The sequence below is a fragment of the Myotis nattereri genome, assembly GCF_964212035.1.
Source record: "Myotis nattereri genome assembly, chromosome: 10".
Taxonomy (NCBI): domain Eukaryota; kingdom Metazoa; phylum Chordata; class Mammalia; order Chiroptera; family Vespertilionidae; genus Myotis; species Myotis nattereri.
This window is the reverse complement of record NC_138085.1, coordinates 43,148,410-43,176,136: the sequence shown is the minus strand read 5'-3', so window position 1 is coordinate 43,176,136 and position 27,727 is coordinate 43,148,410. Positions and strand designations below refer to the sequence as shown.

At 46.1% G+C, this 27,727-nt stretch overlaps 1 protein-coding gene across 1 annotated transcript in view; it reads left to right on the top strand.

The window, feature by feature from the left end:
* ANTXR1 (ANTXR cell adhesion molecule 1) overlaps window positions 1-27,727 on the top strand; it is a gene marked incomplete at its 3' end in the record, with an annotated part of 176,233 nt that overhangs the window by 136,394 nt on the left and 12,112 nt on the right. Inside the window, exons 14-16 of the mRNA XM_081101550.1 lie at window positions 14,739-14,780; window positions 20,477-20,572; window positions 21,834-22,001. Of these exons, the coding sequence (XP_080957676.1) occupies window positions 14,739-14,780; window positions 20,477-20,572; window positions 21,834-22,001 (306 nt within the window). The remainder of the gene's footprint in view (window positions 1-14,738; window positions 14,781-20,476; window positions 20,573-21,833; window positions 22,002-27,727) is intronic.

Sequence of the window (27,727 nt, the reverse complement as noted above, 5' to 3'; positions counted from 1 at the left end):
GGAACTGTATTTAAAGGGCCAGAAGGTTGAGAACCACTGGCTTAGGGCCTGGAGAAAGCTACCTTCCCCTGCCACACCCAAATGATATTGCCTGTTTACCAATTTCTATTCCCTGGCCCCTAGACTAGGAAAAGCCCAAACAGAGTAATAACCAAATGTTGGGGGGGGCGGGGATGGTGGGCTCAAAGCGAGCACTGCCCAGCTGGCACAGCACCTTCCACTTCCTGTGTCTTAGTGCTTCCCAGGAGGGTCCTGCGGGGGGACCCACAGTGAGCCTTTCTAGCCAAGAGCTTGTCACGTGTTACCTCTGAAGCGCCAGCACTCAGCACACAGTGCAAGGGGACTCGCGTCTGTGTGGAGAACTGAGCTGAACCAAGACCATAACCTCGGAGCGCTAAATGTGAGGAGGAGGGGAAGGACCTTTGAGTGACAGTTTAAAGAAGGGGAATGAAGGAGATGAGACACTCAGCCAGAAGGTGCATCCTTGTGGCAGGAGCTTGTGGAGAGAGAGAAGCTCTTGCATCAGCAGAAGCCCCTGGGTGATGAGGGAAGGAGATGACTTACAGCAGACAAGAGTGGGTGTGTGCAGGGAGGGGCTCAGGACCTGTGGGAGTCTCAGGTCAACTAGTGTAACCCAGACTGGCCTGATCTCACCAACATGTTAAACTGATTCCTACCATAGTAGCCCCAAGAGTTAGGTGTTGTTTTAAATACCTGTGGCTGCACAGCCATTTTAGTTGGGGGAGGGGAATCATGAGTTAGCCAGAGTGCTTTCTATAGTGATTCAAAAAAATTTTTTAAAGGCACATTTTCAGGTCTGGAAGTGGGGAGGGAGAACTTTGCAGTGGGCTCTTAAAGAAGCAAGTAGCCGGGGTTGCTGATGCTGGCAGCAGGCAGTGAAACCAGGGCTTCTGTTGTAGTAGGCATCACTCTTGTTCACCTTGTCCCTTTGATTATTAAAAACAGTTACCTCTGGGCCAGGACAACTAGAAACAATAAAACAGCCAAGCAAGGCTTCACCACGTAACTAGCTGTGTGATCACTGACAAGTTACTTGACCTCTCTGTGCCTCAGTTTCCTCATTTGTATAGTAAGGACAATAAGAACACCAACCTTACAGGTAGATGATGCAGAGTTTATATATATATCAGAGGCCCAATGCACAAAATTCATGCAAGAGTAGGCCTTTGCAACCCCAGCTGCCTCGGCAGCCTTCGAAGCCCTGGCTTCGTCCGGAAGGTCATCCAGAAGGTCATCCGGACGGTCATTCCACTGTTCAGCCATTCGGTTGATTTGCATATTAAGCTTTTATTAGTATAGATACACACATATGCACACAATATGTGTGTGTATGTATTACTTAGAAACAGCACCTGGCACATAGTTAAGTTCTGTGTACTACCATTAATATTTAAAAAATATTTACTATAATAGGAATATTTTACTGTATTGTGTGTCATTCAATTTATATTAGTGGCAAATCTTTTTTCCAGTTCTGTTGAGATATAATTGACATATAACATTGTACGAGTTGTACAACATAACATAATGATATATGTTATATTGCAAAATGATCACCACAGTAAGTTTAATTAATATCCATCACCTCAGCTACAAATTTATTTCCTTGTGATGAAAACTTTTAATGAGTTACTCTCAGCAACTGTCAAACAATACAGTATATTAACTAAAGTCATCATGTTGTGCATTACACCCCAGAACTTATTTATAATGGAAGTTCATATCTTTTTATCACCTTCACCCAGTACCCACACCTTCCATCCTCCTGCCTCTGGCAACCACAAACCTGGTCTCTGTTCCTATGACTTCATTCTTTTTTTTTTTTTTTTTTTTTTTTTTTTTTTTTTTAGATTCACATATAAGTGAGATCATACAGTATTTGTATTTGTCTTTCTCTGCCTGACTTATTTCACTTAACATAATGCCCTCAGGGTCTATCCATGTTGTGGCAAATGGCTGGATTTCTTCTGTTTTTATGGCTTAGTAGTATGATATTGTTTATATGTATATTACATATAGGCAATATTGATAATAGTGTTACATTGTTAATATATAATGTTATATATAAATCACATCTCCTTTATCCAGTCATCTGTTCAACACTTAGGTTGTTTTCCTGTCTTGGGTAATGTTGCAACTATCTCTTTAGGATAGTGATTTTATTTCTTTTGGATAAAAACCCAGAAGTGGAAATACTGGGTCATATGGTAGTTCTATTTTTAATTTTTTGAGGAACCTCCTTACTGTTTTCCATAGTGGCTGCACCGATTTACTTCGTTCCCACCAACAGTGCACAAGGGTTCCCTTTCCTCCACATCCTCGCCAGCACGTTACCTCTTGTCTTTGCAATGAGGTGATATCTCATTACGGTTTTTATTTGCAGGGAAATGTCTCTAAATTCATGTCTTTCATTATTGGAAGCAGTGTCATCCAAGGCCATATTATTTTGCAATATTCAAAATACTTTTCAATGAATGTATCTGGTTAAGTCCATGTTGCTTTGGAAGGCAGCCAGAATGTCTTAATGTCTGATTTTTTAAATCCTGAAAGATTTCTTTCCAAGGAAAGATCCTGGAGATTAACTTTCCTGCTTATGATGTCTATAAAAACTGTCTTCACCCTTATTTCTGATGCTTGATGTGACCCCAAACCAAATTTATCACAAATTTATCACTCACTTCCTTGATGAGTAATGATGCTCTGAAGGGGACAAGATACAGTCGTGTGTTTTCTAGAAAGAGCATGCAGGGAAGAGGCCAATATCACCTCCCACCCTCACCCACCCCCTCACCACAATGTTGGGACTAGCCCAAGGTGTCCTTGTAAATGATGGCCTGAAACCTTCCTCCTCACCCTCCCCGCCCTGCCCCAAGGGTGGGAAATGCCCCATGACCTGGCACCATAGCTGCCTCTTGAGGATGGGAATAAGCCAGAGAGCAGAAAGGGCCTACAAAATGTGGGGTACAGGAGGCTCATCTCTGCTGAGCCCCTTCCTTCGGTTTCTGCAAAGTTCTCTCAAGGAGTGATATTCAAATTATTTAACAACTCCAGTTGCTAATTATTTAACAACCCCAACTCCAATCCCACCTGAACCAAATATTATCTTTTTAATTGCTGTATGATGAGACACGAAGGGCAGGGCTGTCCAAGAAGCCCCAGTGGGCGGCCAGAGTAGAAGGGCAGGTCCTCAGGTCCCTATTTACTAAACATAAAGAACATTTTTACATGTAATGACAAGACCAGGCGTAGTGCTTATGGGCAGGCCTGTCCTCTGGCTTTCTCTGGCTCTGTCTGGAAGAAGAAATCTGATGGGTGAGAGCGACTGCTGCTATTCATTGCCTTTCCTAAAGGACCCCACTCCCACCTAGGTTCTTATCTTCTGACCAGATGGAACCTGGGATAACTTACTACCTGCATAGAGGAGTATAATCTTTCATTAATGATCAAAGAAGAGAGAGAGAGAGAGAGAGAGGAGAGAGAGAGAGAGAGAGAGAGAGAGAGAGAGAGAGAGAGAGAGAGAATGGCCAGATTCTAGTTCAAAACCTTTTGGTGATTTCCACCTTGGCCCTTGGTGTCTTTGGGTAAACCTTTGGCTTCTAAGATTCCTGCATTTATTCATTGGCAAAAAAGCGCCACATTGAAAGGGAGAGAGGCACTGGACTAGGCCCCCTGGGCTTATTTGCATTTTCAAAAAGGGAATTCAAGGGGCTCAATATTTTGCCTAAACAAATCCTATCTAATAAAAGAGAAAGATGGTAATTGGCGTATGACCGCTACCCTTCCCATTGGCTAATCATGGAGATATGCAAATTAACTGACAGCCAAGATGGCGGCCGGCAGCCAGGCAGCTGATGCGAATAGGGAGGCTTGCTTGCTTCAGTGATGGAGGACTCCAACGGTCCCCGCCTGACTTGCCGGCCTCTCAGCTGCAACTCTAAGCAACTATGTTGCAAATATAGAAGCTAAAAAAAACCTAGAAACCTGCTTTACTCAGCGGAGCTTCAGCCAGCCGGACCGCAACATTGTATCAAATACAGATGGTAAACAAAGGCCAGAAACCTGTTTTCAGCAGCCGAGGCCTCAGAGCTAAAGCTGGCCCAGAATAAAAAAAAGAAAAAGAAAAGAAAAGAGCGGTTGGGAGCTTCAGTCACCCGTCAGCCTGAAAACGGCCCTCAGCCCCTCAGCCAGACTGGCCAGGCACCCCAGTGGGGACCCCCACCCTGATCCAGGACACCCTTCAGGGCAAACCAGCCAGCCCCCACCCATGCACCAGGCCTCTATTCTATATAGTTAAAGGGTAATATGCCTCCCGGCACTGGGACCAGCGGAGCCGCGAGGCCTCCCGGCACCGGGATCAGCGTGACAGGGGGCAGCACTCAAACCCCCTGATCGGCCCTGCTCTGTGGGTGATAGAGGGCGGCGCCCCCCCCCCGCCCCACAGGCCCTGCTCTGTGTGTGACAGGGTAGACCATAACCTCCCCATCGGCCCTGCCCTGAGTGTGACAGTGGCGGCGCCCCAACCCCCTGATCAGCCCTGCTCTGTGTGTGATGGGAGGTGGTGCCCCAACCCCCCTGATGGGCCCTGCTCTGTGAGTGACAGTGGGGAGCTCCTCAACCCCCTGATCAGCCCTGCTCTGTGTGTGAAAAGGTATGGAGCCCCAAACCCCCTGATGGGCCCTGCTCTGTGCATGACAGGGGGCAGCGCCCCAACCCCCTGATCCGCCCTGCTCTGTGTGTGACAGGGGGCGGTGCCCCAACTCCCCTATTGGCCCTACTCTGTGCGTGACAGGGGGGAGCTCCTCAACCCGCTGATCGGCCCTGCTCTGTGCATGACAGGGGGAGCTCCCCAACCCCCTGATCAACCCTGCTCTGTTTGTGACAGGGTACAGAGCCCCAACCCCTCTGATCCGCCCTGCTCTGTGCGTGACAGGGGGTGGCGCCGCAACTCCCCAATCGGCCCTGCTCTGAGGCCAACCAGGGGCTGCACCTAGGGATTGGGCCTGCCCTCTGCCACCTGGGAGCAGGCCTAAGCCAGCAGGTCGTTATCTCCCGAGGGGTCCCAGACTGCAAGAGGGCACAGGCCGGGCTGAGGGGCCCCCTCTCCCCCCCGAGTGCACAAATTTTTGTGCACCGGGCCTCTAGTAAATAAATAAAGCCCTGCCTCAGTTCCACAAGGGGCCTTGCCGGACCCTCTAAGTCAGGTCATGGCCACTCCATCTACTCATAAGTTTGGTCCAATATGACTGAAATCTCTCAATTGAGCTTTAAAAAGAGGAAGACTAGGAAATCTGAATTAGATGAGAACCCTGAAAAAAGAGTTGGAATGTATTAGGAGAGTAAATGTACGAATGGCTTGAATGTATATACACTGAGTGGCCAGATTATTATGACCACCTGGGATATACATACATATAGTATACCTCTATATAGTATATACTATATATATACTAGATACTAGATACTAGAAGGGTGGGCAAACTTTTGACTCGAGGGCCACAATGGGTTCTTAAACTGGACTCAGAAGAAGGAGCTGCGGCCGTGTTTCCCGACGTTGCCATGTTAACACTGCTGCTGGTGAAGGAGCGGAGGGGAGAGCAAGAGAACATTCCGCTCTTTCGGCTCCGTGGGCCGGATAGAACAGCCGAACGGGCCTGATCCAGCCCGTGGGCCGTAGTTTGCCCACGGCTGTATAAACTAGATACTATATATCCCACGTTCAAAGGCTGTTAAATTGCGTTGTTTGCCCATGTTTTCAGAAAAAAATCACTTCTACTGTCGTGGTAAACAACCTGCTTCCCTATTTATAATGGTCTGGCCCGCTAGCAACTTCAGCACGAGATTATAGCTAATTTCCCTACAAACATCAGGTGGTCATAATACTCTGGCCACACAGTGTATAGAGAAAAAATCAACACTGAATCAGTGATGTTAGAGCACTAAACTTTTCCAGAAAATTCAGGCAGCCCGGAGGGTGTAGACCATCCCAGCCAAGAGGCGATGCCTGCTGTGAGCCTGCAGCCCAGCTAGGCCAGTAGCTTTATGTGCACAACAAAGACCATCACATCTTGCCCACATTTCAGCAGGTAGCAAGACACTGATAGATTCTGATAGACAGTGGGGACTGGCTCCTCCAAATCAAAAATCTAAGGATGGAATAAATGCCTGCAGGGTCTTTCAATCTGCTGAATGCTCTCATGAGCACCCTCAACTCCCTAACTCCCACCTCAGTTGCCCTGCCCACCCCTACACCTAGATCTAGCAATGGTATGTCTCTCCTCTTCACTCCCAGGAGGCTGATCACGTCTGAAGAGAACTGCCAACCAAGTATGCTGATGGGGCCACTGCACACTCAGGAGGCCTTCAGCGTGCTTAGCAAATTTTATCTCATCTTTCTGGAGCCTCAGATTTCATCCTCACACTACCTCTCCCAAACGCTTGCCACTGCCCCAGAGATCCCCGTCCTACCTCTGACTTTTCTATTCTCCATAGGCAACCTGCTCCTCTGTCTCAGTGAAAAAGCAGAGGCTGTCCTGTGAGAAACCCTTCCGCTTCGGGTAACACGTGCGCTGATGTCCTCCTCCAACACCCTCTCTCAGAAGCAGTTGCCCCTTCTCCCTCTCTTTCCACTGTGTTCTTCATTTTGTGTCCCCTCTCACTTCATCTCTGCCTCTGGTATCTTTCCTTGCCACGGTCTTCCTCCCCTCTGCCTACAAAAGTATGCCAGCCTCCTTCAACCTTCAAAATGGCTCAGACTTTTTTTCCTCCTTCAAGCTACTCGCTTCTTTCTCCTTTCCTTTCATCTGCAAACTTCTTTGCAGGCACTCCACAATTCCTCCCATTCACTTCAGCCTGCTGCCCCCTGACCTCCAACCCCATGATTTCTCCAGTCTATCTCTTGCAAATGAATTCCCTGGGCAGTGGTCTCTGCTCATTCCTCATTCTATAACAGCTGTAGGCACTGCTGACTCCTCTCTCCCACAACACTACTAGACTACATGCTTAAAAATGATGGAGATGATAAATTTTGTTATGTGTTTTTTCCACAAGTAAAAGGGGGGAGGGGGAGATCTTGCAGTAAAGCTGCAATTCTCTGCAATCCCACTAATAAATCACACTAAGTCAAATCAAATCATCACATTCCTGTTCAAATAATGGCAACTATTTTTATTCGGTTCGTTGGGACAGGATAATGTGCGTGCACTCACAAGTTCTCTCCATATAAACAGAGGTCTATTCTTTCTTTTGTTTGTAATGGCCTTGTAGGTCTCTTAGGAACAGTTCGTTTTTAAAGAATTTATGTAGAAGATCATGTTTAACTCACTATTGAATTTCAAGGATAGTTCAACATATAAGCCCGTTGGACATCGCCAATGACAAATTGCAAAGGGCAAAAATGAATCAAGACGTTGATGTGCCTTAAATGAAATAAAAATAAAGTCTTCAGGTAATGTTCTCCACATCTTTAAGCATAACATTTAATTTTCAGGGCCAGACAACCAAGCCTAACATCACCAAAGGGATTTACTGACAGTGTGTTTAATAGCAACCTAACTCGTACAAGCAGCTCCTTTGCCTGGACCCGTCATGCTCCCTGGAGTCCTTTCCAGCCTCCACCCATTCCCACTTGGACACTCCTCACCCTGCAGCTGACAAGATTATTTCTCACTAACACACTGAGCTCTGCCATGGCCTGCCCTCACCTCTGGAGTTCTGCAGCCCACGCCCCACACACCAGTCGGTGCTCACGTTCACCTTGCCCTCATGGCTTCCCTCATTCCCATCCACGTGGCCTCACAGCTTGCCTTATAACCTACCACCGCATCCTCACCCCTGCTGGTGAACTGGAAAGGTGTGAGCTATCATTAAAGACAAATGCGTTCCACCCTACCTGGTTGCTCAATGGTTAGAGCGTTGGCCCACAGACTAAAGGGTCTCAAGTTCAATTCCTGGTCAAGGGCACATACCTCAGTTGCAGGCTCAATCTCCAGCCCAGGTCAGGGCATGTGTGGGAGGCAACCAACCGATGTGTCTCTCTCCACATCGATGTTTCTCTCTCTTTCGCTCCCCCTTCTCCCTTCCTTTCACCCTCTCTCTAACAACAACAACAAAAATCAATAGAAATATATACTTGGGTAAGGATTAAAAAGAATAATAATTAATTAAAAAATAAAGATAAGTGGGTTCCCAAAGAGATCTTCCTCTGTCAATTCAAGGTAAATCCTTTGAACCTTAATTTCCTTACTTGAAAAATTATGAAATTGGGATCATATTGTCTCTAAGGTTACCTTATATTCATACCTCTGTAAGTGAGTCTACTCTTTTCTTTCCAGACCAAGATTCCCTGGTCTGTAATTCTCAATCCTGGTTACATATCAAAACCACAAGGAGTTTAGACAATAAGTTTGAAAGAGACCATTAAACTCAATCTTCACTGTAGGACTTCTCAGAGCCTTTAGCAGGATAATTTGCATTTTGAATTTCTAAGCTTATTTTTACCTTCGAACTCTTCCTTGGACTATCCCTACCCCCACCCACTGACATACAGACATCTGAAAGGACATTTGTATTCTGCCAAAAACTGTGTAGGAAACATAACCCTAGAGAATGTTAAAGCAACTGATTCCCGAGTTCTGAGATGCAACATTTTCCCTGCCCTAAAGCAGTGATGGAGAACCTTTTGAGCTCGGCGTGTCAGCATTTTAAAAAACCCTAACTTAACTCTGGTGCCATGTCACATATAGAATTTTTTTGATATTTGCAACCATAGTAAAACAAAGACTTATATTTTTTATATTTATTTTATATATTTAAATGCCATTTAACAAAGAAAAATCAACCAAAAAAATGAGTTCGCGTGTCACCTCTGACACGCGTGTCCTAGGTTCGCCATCACTGCCCTAAAGCAATAGCAGTCCGAGGAGAGATATTCTGATCTTAATTGCCCAGACATTTGGTCTAATAGCCTTACATAGATAAGCCCATAAAAGTCTGGGAGTTGGAATTGAGTCTTCTGCCTAAAATTGGGCCTTAAGTGAAAGAATAGGCTATGAGTTTGGTGTGTGTGTGTGTATAAGAATTCAGAACTATAACCTCTCCGTTTTAAAGCTCAAATATGTACGTACTACTTGGAGTTCTGTAAATTACAAGCTGAGAAGGTCACAGTGTGGAAGTGTTTGGGAATCTGCAGAAGGAAACTTGAGTCCTCTCTGGCAGGTTGATCCCGCAACCCCGTCCTCAAAGGATTTGCATAGGTAAATGCAAACTACACATGAGCTCATAATCCAAAATTACCAAAAACACAAGAAGTATGATTACTCAGGCTCCTTGGGGTTTTACTAACCACGGAAAGTACAAAAGACCAGAAATCAGATGAGGAACTCAGGCCCAGCCAACTGTCTCTCCTTTCTTGTCTCCAAAGTTAACACTAGTTGTTAAGTAACAGATACACATCAGTTCTCTAGATATCATCATTTTTCCTATAAAATGAAGGCTGTTCCTAAAAATATCGCTGCATATGGAATTTCAGCCCCATGAAAATAACTGGACTAGTGGGGAGGATGGGGTTCAGAGCAGATCATTCAAAACGGTGCAATCTATTAAAATAAACTAAAAATCTCACCATTTGAAGCATCTTACATTTTTACTTAAAATAATGCAACAGTGAATGTAGCACTTTTCCTTGATTTAAAAAAAAATAAACACATCAAGTCTCCTGGTGGATGAGGATGATGTAGCACTGCGGCTTTGAGTTACAGAGACAGGACGGAAGGAAGGGCATTCTTAGATCGAAGTGTCACGACAGAGGTGGATGGCTGTGACTCATTGTCTTGTTATTCCTCTGCACCGGCTTAAAATAGAAATCCAGCCTTTGTTGTTTTGCCAAGTTTCTCTTTTCATAACAAAAAAAAAGCTATTTGTGTGGTTCCAAATAAGACCAAATGCCAGGAAAGTACCGTTCTGCTGTTGTCAGCAATATAGCCTTTTCTTTAACCCGTGCTGCGTGCTTCTGATGCAGCATGTTGCCCTCACTCGTGACTTTAAATGCAACGCCTAGTGAGCCAGGGTGGCTATCGCCTGGAGGAGGAAGAGGGGAGACTGTGTTCTATATTCCATTGCCCAGGACTATAGCAGCAGAGTTATAGCAAGAACGAGTCAAATGGCCAGGATCAAATCCTACAAAGTAGGAGCTGAATTTGGATACTTCTGGAGAAAAAGAAACAAGTGTAATAAACTCACTATGTGCTTAATTTCACCTTCACATTTTATAAAATAAATTTTAAGAAAGAGCTTTATGGAGACCTAAACAGTTGAACTTGACTCGTAAAACCAGAATAAGTTCCCAGGTGTCAAGCAGGACCTGGGCATGTATGATCTTTCTACTGTATTTATGCCAACCTAACGATATCTCCACGTCTTCCATCATGACTATTTCCAGCAACCAAACTAAGAGGCGTACATGAAAACTTGATTTTGTTTTGACTTACAGTGGCCAGTAAGATTTCATTTTAATAAGCTTCTACCTGGTCTTTTCTGGCTCTCTTTCCTTACCTATATAACATTCATTGTCAAATCTGATGCCACCTCACATCTACCTAAACAAAGGTGGCTAAAACCAGGGCTCAAAGCACTGATAAGTGGGGAGAGGAGGCATATCTCCCAATGCACAGCAGAGACAGTTTCAAGAAATTCTCAGGTAGCCAAGAAACATTACTAGAATTCAGAAGTTCCATATCCCACCTCATTTTTCATACCCCCATTTACTTCACCAGTCCACCTACTAATGCCAAACGGACTCCAGGGCAGCTACTCCACGGAGGCAAAGGGTCACTTTCTGCCCATCCACAATACGTAAGCTGAAGACAGCAGTAAGTGGTGGGGTGGGGTGGGCCTCAAGAGGAGAAATATGAAAATGTCCCCGGATTCCTCCCCCCCACCCCCACCCCCCCACCCCCCGCACTGCCATTTGGTTCTACCATGTTGTGTTTATAGATACGTTTGTTGAGGAATTTTCTTTTTACACATTTGATTAAGGATCCTTTCAAGCTTATCTATCTTTAAGTTGTTCCTTCTAATGAGAAAAGAGCTGAGGAGCCCACTCCCAACCAAGAGGAAGCTCCTAGAACCTTCTGAGGAAGGAGTGGGCCAAGTTGAGCCTACACTTGGTAGTGCTCAGCGGAATCTAGTTTGCATTCATGTTGGAAATACTTTCTAGTCATACTACTTGGAAGCAGAGAATGATGCAATTAATCTTTGAATTACCATTGAAAGTGCTATTAAAAAACCATCGGGTTACCTGAGACCCCATGAACAGGAACTTGCCTGTTCTGTGAGGTCCAGACTTCCTGGGGAGGTGTACTTATTGGTGATCTGCTGAATGGATAGGTGTTAAAGGGGGTATGTACAGGGGTGCGATAAAGCAGGAAGGGATAGCAAGCATTTAGGCAGATGCTGCAAGTGAGAATCAGCAGGGTGCATGGAAGGAACAAGAAGGTGACCCGGAGGCTGAAGTTCAGGGGAGAGTGGAGAGGAGTCAGGTAGACAGGTGGTAGGGCCACATCATGCAGGCCTATGGGGGTGGGGCAGTTAGCATTTTATCCCGTAAGCCCTGGGCCACTGCACAGCAAGGAGGCAGCGGCGCTGATTCAATAGCTGCCCACCTGCTCCTTCAGGCGACATGCACTCTGAACCGGGGGGGGGGGGGGGGGGGTGGTGGAGAAGGCTGACATGTCCCTGTGCTTAGGTCACTTCTTTGGGTGGCCCATATGCTGGTCTTGGCAGGAGATTTTGGCTCATTTGGAGACAGTCTACTCAGTTTCAAGGCTTGGAAAAATCATCTCATGACTTCAACTAAGCCTGTCTAGATCACACTTTGAAACACTCCCCTGCCATCCTATGGGCGAGCTGCTCTCTGAGCCCAGTGAAAGGCTGGTGATGGGGGGGGCGGGTAGTTGGAGGGGTGCTTTGAAGCACTAGGAAATTAGGAAGACTTCTTTCTCTTTCCTACTGTATATAGTCAGACACTCCACCAATGAGACCACATTGGAGGTGCCTAAATCCTGTTTACCTGAACATGGTGGCATTTTTCCAGAAGCTCAGGTGCCCAGTTTACGGCATGTCAGCATGAAATCTGGATTGTGAAGTAGTCCACCTTTGATTAATACTAAATTGAGTATTTGGGCACTGTCTTTTGGTTTCCCCTTGGGACACGGTTTGAATGGTTTGGCTGGAATGGTGGGCCACTTGCTGCGGCCCTCCCCCGCTGATGGCCTGTGCCCACACACGTGTGGTGAAACATGCTGCTGCTGACCTCCTGTAGCCCCTGGCCGCTGCCTGAACACCAGCCTCCTGTCGCTCATTTATGAAGCTCTGGCCTCTAGGCTGCTCCATCTGGAAACGACCATACATAGCCATAGTTCACACAGGGGTTAAGTGAAACCTTTGTTAAAGATGCAATAAAGACAAGATACAGAGACGGCAAGAAAGGAAAAGGAGAATAATAATAACAGTCTGCGCCATCAATTGAGCACCCACTGTATACCAGGTGTTTTACAAGTATGATTGCTCATCATGACTCGATTCCTGCCAGGTTAAGGTTTGACAGATGAGGACAGTGGAGCTCAGGGAGGTTCAAGGACTTGTCAAATCCTCAGTGAGAGAAGGGCAGGTCTGTGTTGCCATGCAGTGAGGGAGGAAGCTGGTAGCGCTGTCAAGACAGAAGCTCAGCTGCTCTGCACCCAACCTCCAGATACCCACGGTCCTTCCCATGCACATTGCCACAGCACCCTGTCATCATCTGTCTGTCTTACCAAATATCCTGCCCCCTCTCACTCCCCTCCCTAACCCTGCCCAAAGAGGAAAGACACATTCTAGATGGCTGTCCCCAGCCTCCCACCCTCCCTCCCATTCCCAGGCATTTCCTGTTTTTAAATCATCAGTGCCTCTGGGATGATGGGAAATCAGCTCTGGGCAGGAATGGCCCTCCCCAGAGATTTTCTTAGTTGAGTGGGTGAGCAAAATCATGGCTTCATGCTTTCCAGAGACCTTCAGCAGGCTTCCCACAATGGCCAGGAAGTGGAGGCAGATGAAATGATGGTTTGAAACCCCTGGAGACTTTAACCTCTGCTGTCCTTAATTAATTGAATGCTGTCCTTTTCAATGAGTGGAGTCTCAATCCCCAGGCTGGTGTTAATAGAGCCTCAAGCCAGTAGCCTGTCTCAACATAGAGAGATGACATGACAGATAATGGTAGCCCGGATGATAACAGTGGGAATCAGAGCCCAAATGAGATCCCAGAATACTCGTTAAGTCAGAGGAGATGTGTGCTTAGTAGGCAAGAGCTCGATGCCTAGTGTGCAGTCTGCTCTGCAGCTAGGAGAGCTCTCCAACTGGATCAAGGAACTGGTCCGGTGGGCAGTGCCCAAGCACCCATCCACAAGTGGTCCACACCAGCCCTGGCACTAAAACATTAAAAGATATATAATGAGCTTTGTATTTACCAGAATTCCTTAAGGAAAAGGACTGCCTTGTATGTAGCTGGCCCAAAATTCCATTAATAAGCTTGAGATGAGAAGAGGGAGCTACCAGAGGACATGGTAGAGTCATCGTGATGATGACCAAACTGCCTTGTAAGAGACTAATGACCTGCAAGGGCTTTTCTTTTGTGAAGGGGGTGTGCAAGTTGGGGACACGAGTAAGGAGAGATCGCTTACTGCCACCCAGCTGTCCTCCTTCCCTGTCCTCCCATGTGTCACTCATCCTCTCATTGGATGGAAGGGGCCCCCAATTGCTGCCTGCCCAGAGTGTCCACATGTCTCTCTTCAGCCCCAGTGACAGGGAAACTGCAAAATACAATCTTATAATATTGCTATGTAAACCTTTGTACCCTTTTAAGTTCAGGGCCCTGAAAAAATCCATGGCTACCCCTTCTTTGCTGCCCACTGTTGGGAATCCATCTGCCTGACATTCACACCCTACACCCTCCCTGGATGGGTACTCCTTGGGACCAGTGACAGTTAACAGAACTAAAAACAGCTCGTGTGGTCCGTACCTGACTCCTCTCTGCAGCACCATCTTAACCTCTGTCGTGTACAATGGTTTGTTAAATATGTAGCTGTTTGAATGGATGGGTAAATGATTTCATGCATGAATGACTGGATGGATTAACGAGTGAATAAATTTGCACGATAGCTACCTGTGATAAGAGATGGAACTGTTATCTATGAAACATTTTTTCCTTTACACAAAACTACAACAAAACACCATTATGAATAGAACCCTCAGCCTAGACCAGTGATGGCGAACCTTTTGAGCTTGGCGTGTCAGCATTTTGAAAAACCCTATCTTAACTCTGGTGCCGTGTCACATATAGAAATTTTTTTATATTTGCAACCATAGTAAAACAAAGACTTATATTTTTGATATTTATTTTCTATATTTAAATGCCATTTAACAAAGAAAAATCAACCCAAAAAATGAGTTCGCATGTCACCTCTGACACACATGTCATAGGTTCACCATCACTGGCCTAGACCATACTTTCACTAACTGAGCTACTCTGCCCACAAAAACACATCATGGCACTGATTAAGCCTGCCTTGCTTGGGCATGCTTCAATGGCAATTATGGCCACACTACCCAGACACCTCTTGAGAGCAGGCCTCTTGAAGAGCAGGTGGCTGGAGATTTCCACTGACTTGTTCTTTATTTTTTCTTTTCAGATTATCAAGGAGATGCCTCCACCTCCTGCTGAGGAAAGTGAGGTGAGTGGCCAGAGCCGGGTGTAGCCAGCCGGGCAGGGTGTGGGAGTAGGGTGGAAAGCAAGGCACAGAGACGGCAAAGCACTAAGTCAAGGCAAAGCAGAGCTAAGTCAGGCCCAGGCTCCCAGTGCATGTGAAGCAGCAGGCAGGGAGGTCTTCGGCTCTTTCCCAACCAAAGATGAAGATGAATGAACTAAACTGGCAGTCACAGACAGAGGCTTGGGAAGGTTTCTCCTTGCACAGATCAAATTTGAGATGCAAACAGAAACGTTTTTATCAATACAACTATTTTTCCTCTAAAAGAGACACTTTAGGGATCTCTTCTCCCTGCAGAGACTTATGCTTTATGTGTGCAGATGAGGGAAAATCAGTGATTCTAGGAACCGCCTGTTCTTTAATTTAAAACAATGTTACCTAAAGATTTGCCAGGAAGTAATGAAAATATTTTGGAAGGGGATATGCTAATATCCTGGCCATACTCTCAAATCCTCATCATTTGAAGGAAGAAAAAATATCTTAGGCTCCACCATAAGTTGGCCAGTGAGCAGTTTGCCTGGGGTAGAATAGAGTGGAGGCATTGAAGGCTGATGGTGAGAAGGAGCATATTGGGGGAGAGGGGGCAGGAGTGCCCGGCCAGTGGCTTTCCTGGTCCTCTGATCACTTCCGGGAGAGCTGGCCAGCCTGGAAGCAATGCTCACCAACTTATAAACCAGGGTACAGGTCTGAAAACCCAGGGGGACCAAAGGCTTTAATGATGAGGTTTCTAGTTCATGGTCCTTAATCCCTAAGGTCTGTTGTGTGCAAACCATGCACCACCCCCTCACCATTCCTCCTCCCAATGTCTTTTTCAAGTTTCCTACATACAGAAAGAATCGTGATTGCATTTAAAATTCCATGTGGCTCTTATATCCTGAACCATATGCATGTAAGCCAAGGGATTTAATAGCTGCCATCAATTAAAGCACATCTTGTTGGAATGCTAACTTCCTGCCCAGAAATCAGGGGAGGAAATTACATTGCCGTGCAAAGAGGAGGGAGGGGAAAAATAACACCCTCTTTACATCCACAAAAGCCTTTTCCTAATCCTTCAAGAGAAAGCACGGTGGTTAGTTCCCGCAAGTTCCAGTTTGGCAGCGCTTCTGCTGTGTGCAGCTGTCTCTTGTACTTCCAAAGAAAAATAGGTCACAACACTCTCTTGATGAGGTTGGTCTGTTTGCCCTGTTCCCTCCCCTCATTATTTTCAATTAGAGGAGTCGTTGCCCTTTCCTCTGGTGCTGGCTCTACATTTGTCTTTGGAAGGTGATGTGGCAGCTACTGTGGCCAAAATATGCCAGGAGACTTAGGTGTAAGACTGTGGAGTATGGCTGATCCCAGACTCCATCATCTAGCAAAGGACTGCACACACAGAACTGTTTAATAAGTATGTGTAGAATGAACTACCATTTTGGAGGGGGAGTGGGGCTCGAACCCGAAAAATACCAAGAAAGAATAACTGAAAGCAAGAGAAGTAATTGAGTTTTTCCAGTTTCATCTACTATTCTTAGACAAGTCTCACCTGAACAAGGCAGACCTGGTTTCTGACACAGAAAGACAACCTCGGGATGCCGGAGGTTTAAAGGGCTGTGCCGGACCTAAGCGAGTTTCCGTGCTGGCGAGCGGGCTGCAGGCGGAGCTGATGACCTTAGCATGCATCTTGGCCATGAGAGTCCCTTGGCCCTGGGCGTTAAGCAGCCCTAATCTCCCACCTAATGTGTTTTGGCAGAAATAATAATAAAGAAATCCCATAAAAACAGAGAATATAGCGTAGCCCACACAGAGGATTTTACACAATGCCCTGAAAATCATAGTCAGAACCCAGACAACCTTCTCCACTCCAGCCCCTGTGTTCAAATCCCACCAGCCTTTCAGGCACAGCTCATGTGCTACTATCTCTGAAACCACACTTTAATTCCTTCTGTCACAATTCATTTCTTATTTCTCCCTTTTCTGCATTCCCAGGGTGTTTCATTAACTCTTCCTTCTGCATCAATGTTTAAGATCATTAGCTAGTTAAAGATGAAGATCTATATCTAATTAATCCTTGATTTATCCCCAGGGAGCTTAGCCTGTAGTCTAACACTCAATTACTAGCCATATGAAGTCACTCTCTGCCATCCATATATCAGCAAGTCAAGGATCTGTTATCCCAACTTTCATCAGATCTATTAGCATCGTATCCCAAGAGACAAATATATATTTAAATAATGAACTTTAAGAATGAACACAACTTTATAATGCGCTCCACAGTGCTTCTCTTTAATAAGGAACATCAGTATGCACAACATAAAAAGCCATGACTTTTTGAGATTCCATGCAACTAACAGTGATACTTCTGTATAAAGAGAGGGTCAAAGAAAAATTAATTGAAATGTCAAGATCTCAGCAAAAGCAATGAAACTCCATTTTAACAACTGAGAGGGGCATTTCTGCTCTAATTGGCAGCAGAGTGAGGTTTCCTCACTGAGTTTCTAGTTATTCCCAATAATTGACAGTTTATGGGAGAAACCAATAATAGAGCACTTCAGCGGCTGGTTCCGTTCTAAGTAGTTCTGTGGATTTTCTGACTGTGTGAGAGGGAGGGGGATGTGTATTGAAGGCATTGACACTGGATGGGCATCCAGTTAACAACAAGCACCTGCCTTTGAATGATGAACTTATTTTTAGGTTTGTTATCACGCTTACTGATCCCAACAATTTCTCCGAGGCAAGAATTTTTTAGATGTAAATAACTAAGTGATGGGAAAATTATACATGTTGTCTAGGATCAACTAGCAGTCCTGTGGTCCCTCACAGCTATGTCTACCCAGACAGCCAGAGTAGCCTCCCCTTCTGGAGGAGTGAAGGGCTAATCTACTGCCGGTGGACATCAACTGCACACCGATACACACTCACACACGCACACACATGTGCACATGCCAAACAGGAGTACTAGAACAGGCCCAGAATTCAGTATTCAATATTTCAGTAGTTAAAAAAAGCACAATGCTTCTAAAAAAATGAATACACTATATTTTTTATTGAAGAATACAAGAAAATCCTTGCATCACCCTTAGTCATGGTGTGTATGTGAAGGGTATGTTGGTGCCATGACATGTTCTACAGCTCCGAACAAGGAAATCTTAGGTCATTTGGAATTTTTATATTTGCAAACAAAGGGGTTGCTGGATTTTTTCAGTTCACTCCTAGGAATTCATCTCCAAGACTGACATCGAGGATGACTTCTCTGGCTTATCCCCAAAGACTTCAGATGACATAAGCAGCCAGTTCTACTTTAGGTTCAGCCCTTCAGAGCCTCCTGGGCCTGGGAGTTCCTGGGGCCTTTGACCTTTACATACTTCATGTCATCACCTCACAAAACTTACTCCTCTATAAATGTGAACAATCGTGTTGACAGCTGTATCCGCCTTATTTTTCTCAAAATATCACACTGCACTGGCTGAGGGGGCTCAGCCACAGTGGCCAGGTGAGTGAAAGATGGAATGGACAAATAGAGGTTCTTATTTGGCACTGTCAGGGCTTATCACAAGGATTTAAGATGGGTTATGGTTCATCGAAATTTAAATGGATTCAAAGGCTGATTTAAAACTATTTCCTTGGGCTCGATTCTGTTTCTGTTACATTTTCCTTTCCATAGATAGTTCCCTCTGGCACCTGCAGTGAATCAGGGTTTGAGAGCCTATTTGGGTCAAGCTGGCCATCTAGATATCAGAGAAGCAGGAATGTTAAAGAACTTGTAGCTTGAGTCTAAGAGGGCCACCATCTATATGCACAACTCCAGGGGGAGCTGTGCACATCAAGACTGTGGTGTTGTCCAGGGCATGGAGCCATACAAAAGCCTGACATGATTGGAAAGACAGAAAAGTTCAGTGTCTGAGGGCAGCATGGGACTAAGCCAATTTGGGGCTAACCCAATGTGTGCATCTGACCTCAGAGTCTACAGCTATTTCTTTCTAGAGCAGGACTGACTGAGGACATGCCCAGGTCTGCCTGAGGACAAGCAGATGGTCCTCTACCATCTGAGAAGTGTGACCCGAACATCAGCCAACTGGATGTCTGGGGCCGCCACATCCTTTAAGATTTAAACATAACTTCCCCTGATGGGAAACCAGCCCTCCCCAAGCTCTGTGGCTTCTCCAGGCACCACTAACTCCTACTTCTTGCCTCTCCTCTGATAACTCCCCTTCTTCATTTGCTGGACACCACCTAACAAACTCGATTTCCACACTCCCCCAAAGGCACCGCTGGCACAAGGCCATCTGCATAGGGACTTTTGCTGAAGGATTAAACGTATGTGGTTGCAGCACAGTGCAGCCAATGAATAACTCCTGACAGAATATTAAGCAGCCTCTTCTGTAGCATCACTGTCATTCCGGCTGCTGAGGGTCTCAGCCATCACCTCAGGTGGGTACTGGTAGCTCAGTTCCACTCTTTCCTACTCATCTTCTGCCGACTGCCCACCAACCCCTGATTCCTACTGCTTTGCTCAGACAAAGCAAATCAGCTTATCCATCTGTCATCCAATAATCATAGAGTATTTCTACACTGGCGGTTTCCCCTCCCTGCTACATCCTTGAAGAGCAGTGTGAGGGCACCTTGCCAAGAGCCCTTGTACTTCATTAGATGTGAGGGTCACCCCGGGTGCGGCCGGTTTTCCTAGTGGAATTGCTGGGCACTGTGATTTTAATCCACCAACTTTTGGCCAAAGACACATCAAAGATTCCCTTCTCATCCGAAGATTGCAAAACCCTCCAGTCTCTAGAATGTATAAACAGAGCCATGGTAACTGCAGGGAAATTCCAACTCCCTCATTGGTCAAAGCTTGGGTCTTTGTGTTGTCTTCTGCTGCTGTTTGACTTTGGCAGGCAAGCTCGGGTCAGGGGATTAAACGGCAGGCTTAGTGGATCAGGAGCACGTGGAGCTGATTTAAGTGTTGGCATTTCCTGTTGTGGAAACACGGGTCCCTGCACATGCGCAGGAGGCTGGCCCTGCCTCCTCACTCAGGCACAGCCCAGAAATCGAGGGACAGCAAGTCCTCTAGGCAAGGAAGGAAGAGATGAGAGTGAGGGCAGCTGGCTGTGCAAGTGTGGGGGAAAGATCCTGGGACAAGGCATCAGGAAATCTGACTGGAACTTGAGTTCCATTGATGTCTTCATATCTCTGAATCCGACTGTCCTCTTCTGGGTGATGGAAAGGCTCAATTAGGTGATCTCTCCTGGTTGTCCCCCTGTCATTTAAAAATTCAGGAGACTCATCAAGCCATTTCTGTTTCCTATTGAGTAAAGCAGCTTTATTATTGGAGTTTCTTGTGTTCTTGGTGCTGCTATGTTCAGTTTTGGATGATAAAATTTTAGGTTCTCCTTTGGAAAATGGCACTAGGCCAGGGAAGTTCTATTTCATAGATGACAAACAGACACACACATATCCGCCTCCAGCTGTAAAGTTTAACCATATATGTAAGATGGCTAAGGTTCCTGGTTTGACATCACAAGCCTTCTGAAACTATATCATGGGGGGAAATACTGTGAATTACTTTGTTATTGGAGGTTTCTGTTTTTATTTTATCATCTCACCCAGACAGTCTCCTTTTGTCCATGTTGCCACCGTGGACATATACCTACAGCGTGTGCTCTGCTTCCTTCATGTCCACACTCTCTCTGCAGGAGGAAGATGATGATGGTCTGCCTAAGAAAAAGTGGCCTACGGTGGATGCCTCTTATTACGGTGGGCGAGGTGTTGGAGGCATTAAAAGGATGGAGGTAAGAGAACAGCTTAATGTACAGTAGTCCCTTCCCCCCTTATCTGTGGTTTCGCTTTCCACAATTTCAGTTACCTGCAGTCAGCCATGGTCCAAAAATTCCAGAAGTAAACAGTTCTTAAATTTTAAGTTACACGCCAATCTGAGTAGTATGATGAAATCTCGAACCATCCCGCTCCTCCCTCCTAGGACGTGAATCACCCCTTTATCCCATGTATCCACACTGTAGATGCGCCTCATCCCCGGTTAGTCAGTTAGTAGCCCTCCTAGTTATCAGGCCATCTGGCGAGGCGTTGCAGTGCTGGTGTTCAGGTAACCGGTTTTACTTCATAGTGGCCCCAAAGCCCAAAACAGTGATGCTGGCAGGTTGCACCTGCCGAAGAGAAGCCATAAAATGTTACCTTTGAGTAAAAAGGTGAAAATTCTAGACTTACCAAGAAAGAAAAAAAAAATCATATGTGGAGGTTGCTAAGATCTAGAATGAGAACAAATCTTCAATCCATGAAATTTGTGAAGAAGGAAAAAGAAATTCATGCTAGTTTCCTGAGAAAGATAACTTTCATAATGGTATATTGTTATATTGTTGTATTTTATTAGTGGTTATCATTGTTAATCTCTTACTGTGCCTAATTTCTAAATTAAACTCTAGCATAGGTATGTGTGTATAGGAAAGTTGGTAGTATATATAGGGTTCGGTACTATTCATAGTTTCAGGCATCCACTTGGAACGCATCTCCCAGGGATAAGGGAGGACTGCTGTACTCATATCTATGTGCTGACTACTCACTGATGGAAAACCCAAGCAAACTGATGGAAACTCATACTTGGGATCTGGTAGGGATGTAAATTGTGAGGCATTAGATGGAGAAATGGAAGGCACAGCCTTTTAACTGTGCACCCCATATCTTGTCCACCATGAGTTGAAGCAGTTCGCTCATCTGCTCAAACCCCCAGTGGTTTCTTCTCTCCCTGGAATAAAATCCACGTCCGTGCCTGCGCCTGCAAAGCCTTTGCACCTGCTGTCCCCACGGCCTGGACAGTTCCACACCTCAATATCCATCCACGTGGTTTGCTCTCTCCGCTCCTTCAGCCTCGCCCTTCCCCTTTCCCACACCTCCCTCTTCCCCGGCCCTCAAAGCCCAAAGGAATTGAGGAGGGGGGAGCACCTGCGCTGCCTATCATGTATGTATTTGTGATCCCCATTCTCTGGGGCATCATATTTTATTTTGTCATTTTGGTTTTTTCTATGTTATTTAATTCAGGTCCGTTGGGGAGAAAAGGGCTCCACAGAAGAAGGTGCTAAGTTGGAAAAGGCAAAGAATGCGAGAGTCAAAATGCCAGAGCAGGAGTACGAGTTCCCTGAGCCTCGAAATCTCAACAACAACATGCGGCGGCCTTCCTCGCCCCCGAAGTGGTACTCCCCCATCAAGGTGGGTCTCTTTCTACTTACAAATCCATCCTCACTCCTGCTAAAGCACTTTTAGTAAGAATCAGACTCTTTGACGTGATGAAATATCAAACCAAATTCCAGATTATCACAATGGAACAAATTTCTCAACTCGTGGACTTAAACGTGCAGGTGCTTACTTTTTCTCAATTTTTGCATTACCAAGGCTGAGAACTAGGCTTTTCTAAACCATCATAGCAAAGTAGCGAATGAAGGTGGACTCGGATAGTAACCCCAGAGGATCTTCATAAATTGTGTAACATCTCATTTCATTGGTAAGCAATTCCTCTTGCCCTAACATAAGCCCATTCCCCTCCCGCTACACTGGTGGATTGTGTTGGCCATCAACCTAGGACTCACTCTCTCTGGCTTCGAGCAAAACCCCTTTTCTTTTTTCTCCACCATCTCTCTTCCCCTCCACAGCTTCAAATCTTAAAATCTCTCTGGCTTATTAGGAACTTTAAACTATAGGAGGCAGTTCATGCTTCCTGAAGGCCTCTTTTCTCTTGCTCTGGGGTACAAATGTCTTGGAATATACGTGATTCATTCAATACCCTTGCTCTTCAGGCTTACCCGTTAACATCTGCACTATGCCAATTGTCAAAGAGCGTGAGAAAATCATAGCTGAAAAGACTCTGAGTGAGTCTGTCCCCATTTCTTCATTTCATAAAACTCCTTCAGAAAACTGAGGTAAGTAAAGTCCTCGCTCGACCCAGGTCCGGAGCCCAAGACCCCCAGCTCAGGTCTATAGCCTCTACTTCTCTGCTCCAAACAGAACTGAACCAACTCCAAGGCCTCAAGTGAAAGATTCAGTAAAAGAGCCTGCTCTCTACGCAAACACACACAAACGCATAGCCTTACGCCTCTTCCAATGACAGTAAAAATAACATTCATTATTCTCTGAGTTATTTGCTCAGCATATCCCATCTCCTATGAAATCAAAGGAATAAGCATTTTAAACAGCAAGTGACACTTTACTGGTACTTGTCTTTTCCCAGCCGAGCCAGCTTATGCCCACACTAATTGCAAGGTATTTACATTTTGGCTCGCCTGTGTTTAAAGCAGTGAGATTCTTTTTTAAGATAAAACCCCTGGGGCAGTGGGTTGAACTCTAGAAAGATGTGGGCGAAATGTAGCTGCTTGGCTAACAGCTGTTTGCTTGTAGTTGTTTTCTAATGTGGAACGCGCAGTGGCGTGCATGCGTGCACAGACAGGAAGGAGCCGCAGAGGAGCTCAGAGATGAAGACGAAAGGGGTTTTTCTCTGATGTCGTTTGCAGCCATCTATACCTTCTGACTAACACAACATATTTGGTGACAGCCAGGTTTTTATTTCTGTATTCTTAGACATTGAGAGAATATGCATTCTGTTTGAAGAATCTAAGTTGGGCTTGACAGCACATTATTCCTTTATCAACTGGGGGTTTAAGACTGAGTTTTATGAAAAAAATAAGGATATGGACAACTAGGTTTAGGAATCTAAAAGCATTCCCAACGCCCACTTGGAATTAGTAGCAATTCACTGAGTGTTTGTTGTGCATCTGCTATGTGCCAGGCACTGCTGGGTACGGAGCGGACAGAGATTCTCCAACCTAGCTGAGTATCAGAAGCACCTGGGAAAGCTTTAAAAATACATATTCCCAGGCCCAGCATCTCAAACCTAATGACTCGGTGTCTCACAAAAGGCTTTCAAAGATATACCGTCCATCACAACTTGCTCTCTTATTTTCATTAAATAAAATTCTTTTCCCCCCAAAGCTTCCCTTTTCAAATTTCACATCTAAACTCCCCAAGTGATAACCTTCTGTTGCTCCCGTTACTGCTCCCTCCACAGTCCCTGCTCTTGAGCCTCCTCCTCTGTCCTTGTGTTAAATCATTGGTTCTCACAGTGGCCCCTGGACCAGGAGCATCAGCATCCCTCAGGAATTGTTAGAAATGCACATTCTCAGGCCCCAACCTAGATCCACTGAATCAACAACATAGGGGATGGGACCCCCAGCAACCTGGGTTTTAACAAGCCCAATTAAGAACTTGTCACGGAAGGTCCCAGCCAGCCTTCCAATGGAGGTTCCCTGAGGTCTGGCAAAGACCCCCTGATCACAGCTCGTGGGTTTGTCAGGAGTCTCAATAAGGAGACCCACACTGGATTTCACAGTCCAATTTCCCACAAACACAACTACTGGATTCATACCAAGTGGCTGGGAATCTGAGTCTCAAAGAACCACCCAAACGGCCAGGCGGGAAAGACCTGTGATGCCGGTGGACTGGCTAAGCGCCTCTCCGGACTCCCTCGTTAGGACCTGAGAAAGGGTGACCGCCCTCTTGCTGGCGGAGCAGCTCTTGCCCGCACTTCCCAGCGCACATCGCTAGGTGGGAGAGATGCAGTTGCCCTGGTGTGACTGAGCATGTTTATGAGTCTTCTCTCCTCCAGAGCTGGCCCCTGGAAGGCACCAATTATGCTTACCTGGCCTTAGACCTGGCAGTGAACAGCACTGCACCTGGCACAGGGTAGGGTCTCCACCTTCTGGTGGTACAGAGCTGGGGAACAGGGTGTAATTATGAAGCCATTCCCCGAGCTTCGTGCGGTTAGACTCTCCTGGAGTACACGGATCGCTTTGGTACCCTCAGTTCCAAGAAGGTGACACTGTTCTTGCTATCTCTTCGAGGGAAGGAGAGAAAAAGAGAGGTCATCTTATGCATATCTGGGCTGAATGGGGTGAGGAACGGGCCGGGACAAGGAAGTTTGAAAATAGAAACACAGAAAGGAATTCAAAAGTCAAAATGTATACTGTTTGTCCAGAAGATGGGCAGACTTCCTACCAGAAAGTCAGTGTTTATTCTATTGAGCATGCTGCATGCTCCAGGATGAGACCCACTCCAGCCACAGTGCCTGTGGGCATCGCCAGGCCTCAGAAAAAGCATTTAGCCTCATGAAGTACCGTAAACTCTGCTTCCCTTTCCTGGACCATCTCGATGGATTTGTCATACTCCTGGCAGGAAGCAGAAGGCACACAAAAGGGTTAAGTGAGCACAGGTGTGGGCAGGGCTAAGGGAGGGACCCGAGCTGTTACACCCCTTGGCCTACCCCTCGGGGGCAAGGAGGAGAGATGGGGTCAGTGGAGCCAGTTTTCTAAAGCTGAAACCACCCAATGGGAACTGTGGCCATAGAGAGGGGTCAGCAATCTAAGGCTGGCCTGCCACCTGCTTTTATAGGGCCCACAGGCTAAGAATGGTTTCTATATTTTTAAATGGCTATATAAGTACCTACATAATATCCTTGCGTTTGCCTGTTGACCCACGAAGCCTAAAATCTTTACTCTATGGCCCTTCTCAAAAAGTAAATAAATACCATATGATTTCACTCATATATGGAATTTAATGAACAAACCGAACTACCAAGGAAAATAGAGACAGACTCATAGATAGAGAGCAGGCAGATAGCTCTGATTGGGCGGGGGGCAGGGGGCGGGGTGTAATTGGGGGAGGTGGGGGCATTGAACAAAACAGAAAAAAAGAGAACTCATGGCCATGGACAACAGTGTGGTGATTGCGGGGGGGGGGGGGGGGGGGGCAGGGGCAGCTGGAGAGGGCATAGAGGGGATAAATGGAAAAAAAGAAAAATATGTTTGCAGAGCCCTGCCTTATAAGAATGCAGCCACTGTTGGAGCCAGGGGGTCAGGGAAGGAGTAGAAGGGATAAATACCCCAGCCTCTCCCTAATCTTGCCCTCTCATCTCTTTCTGGTGCCTCTTATTGGCCAAACCCAAGGGAAACCAGATGATGCCATCTGAAGGGGTCAGGTTTCCAAGGCACAGAGCCAGGAAGGCAGAGAAACACAGGGATGGAGTGGGGCAGGCAGCTCATGGAGACAAACCAGTCTCCTCCGCCCCTACTATACACAGGGAGAATACCCCCACCCAGTGCAAAACTTTCAGGGGGTCCTGGGGAGACTCCTAGAGCCCCAGTGAAAGTGATCGGAATCATATACATCTTTTAATGTATTGCATTTGACTCACTTTTTTTATGCATTTCATAAAATAGATCTGAGAAGCAGGTGAGCACATTTGCTAAGCAAACCCAGTGGGAATTCACCAAGCGAAGGAGTCCACAGTGGGCTTCTCTCCACCATCCCTCGTCTAATTTAAGGCACTGACCACACTGACCACACTTCACCCTTTCCTCATTCCAGGCCCATGACTATTTGGCCTGAGTTTTCCTTTGCTTGGTTTCCACCCCCTGGATTTACAGCACCCCATGTTTCTCATTAAATTGGGACTGACCATTTCAGACAAGTTAAGTCATGCCCAGATATATGGCCACCAGATAGATTAAAACCAGGACTGTGTTCAGGTTCGCTGGAAGGCTTGCAGCCTTCAGAGAAACCATTCTTCTTGTTTTCCAGTAGCTCCTCCACATGACTGGAAATGACAGAAATGACAGCCGCAGGACAAAAGCCAGACCCTGGCGGGCCAGGCAGCCTGGCTGATCCCTTTAAGAGCCAGAGTGGCCCGTGCTGCTTGCAGGGCCTGGGAGGGGGCAATCTTCTGTTCATTTTCTGTTAGGCCCACCTGTTGTCCTTGGCCTTGAGCCCCTTGACCTTGAAATCAAGCAGCTTTCGGTCATGAAACTATCCGGAATGAAGCTATATGTAGCTCAGTAAAACACCCTGGAGCTTTAAATGTTGTCAGATGTGCAGTTGACATTGAACAGACTTTTATTGTCCCTCTTCAGCTACTTTTCAGAAAGGTTCCCAACATTTTTTTTAACAAAGACCCACAGAAGAAGGAGAGAAGGGCAATTACCGTGTGTATGTATGCATGTGTGGGTGTGAGTGTGTATATGGGGGAAGGGGGTGTAGGAAAAGTTTCCAACTTTATGCATTAATTTATTTCAAGGGAAGCATGGGGCACGATATTTACCATATATTTTAAGGTGCAAAAATTCCAGTGTTAGTCTATAATGGCCCTATAAGTAGAACCACTCTCAAAATTCTCAGCCTCTGACTAACTTCCGCTGAGGCAGACGAGCCAGCAAAGAAGACACAGCTGCTGCTCGCCAAAATAGATAAATAAATAAAAAAGAAAGAAAAACCCAGCCGCACATGCCATGCACCACGTGCTTTGAGCGCCAGTGGCATAAGCCTCCCCGGCGCAATCTTATCATTTAGGAAGAAACAAAGCTCGCGTGGACATAGGACCTCTGGCTTGTCTGACTTCGTGGATCGGAAGTTTTTGGCCGAGGCTGAGATGCGTTGGGAGCCTGGAATGGTAAATTTCTCATTTTATAGTCAACGTGTCTCAAATGAAAGAAAGCTATTTTTAAACATCAGCTAATACAGTCTGGCGGGGGGGGGGGGGGGGGGCGCGCGGGGGCGGGGGTGGGGGGTTGGGCGAATCTCTTAGCTCACTGAAGCAGCTGGACATTTCTCCTGGGGAGTGAGGACCAGCATCTTGCAAGTGTCCCGTGGAGAAGCCTGCACGTGGTGGACGCTCAAAGCTAGAATAAGTGGTGGAGTCAACCCGAAGGGTCCTCCCCAGGCTTGGCATGAGGCCTGGGGACTGGTTGAAAAAACCCCCTGAGGCTCTTCTGGCCCCAAGGGGATGCTACTAATAAGCACATTAGCTACCGTCTTGGATGACAGGCTTCTGCCTACATTCAGAAATCAAGGCTCCACGAGCTTTGCCAGGCATTTCTCTTTGACTTTACAGAGTT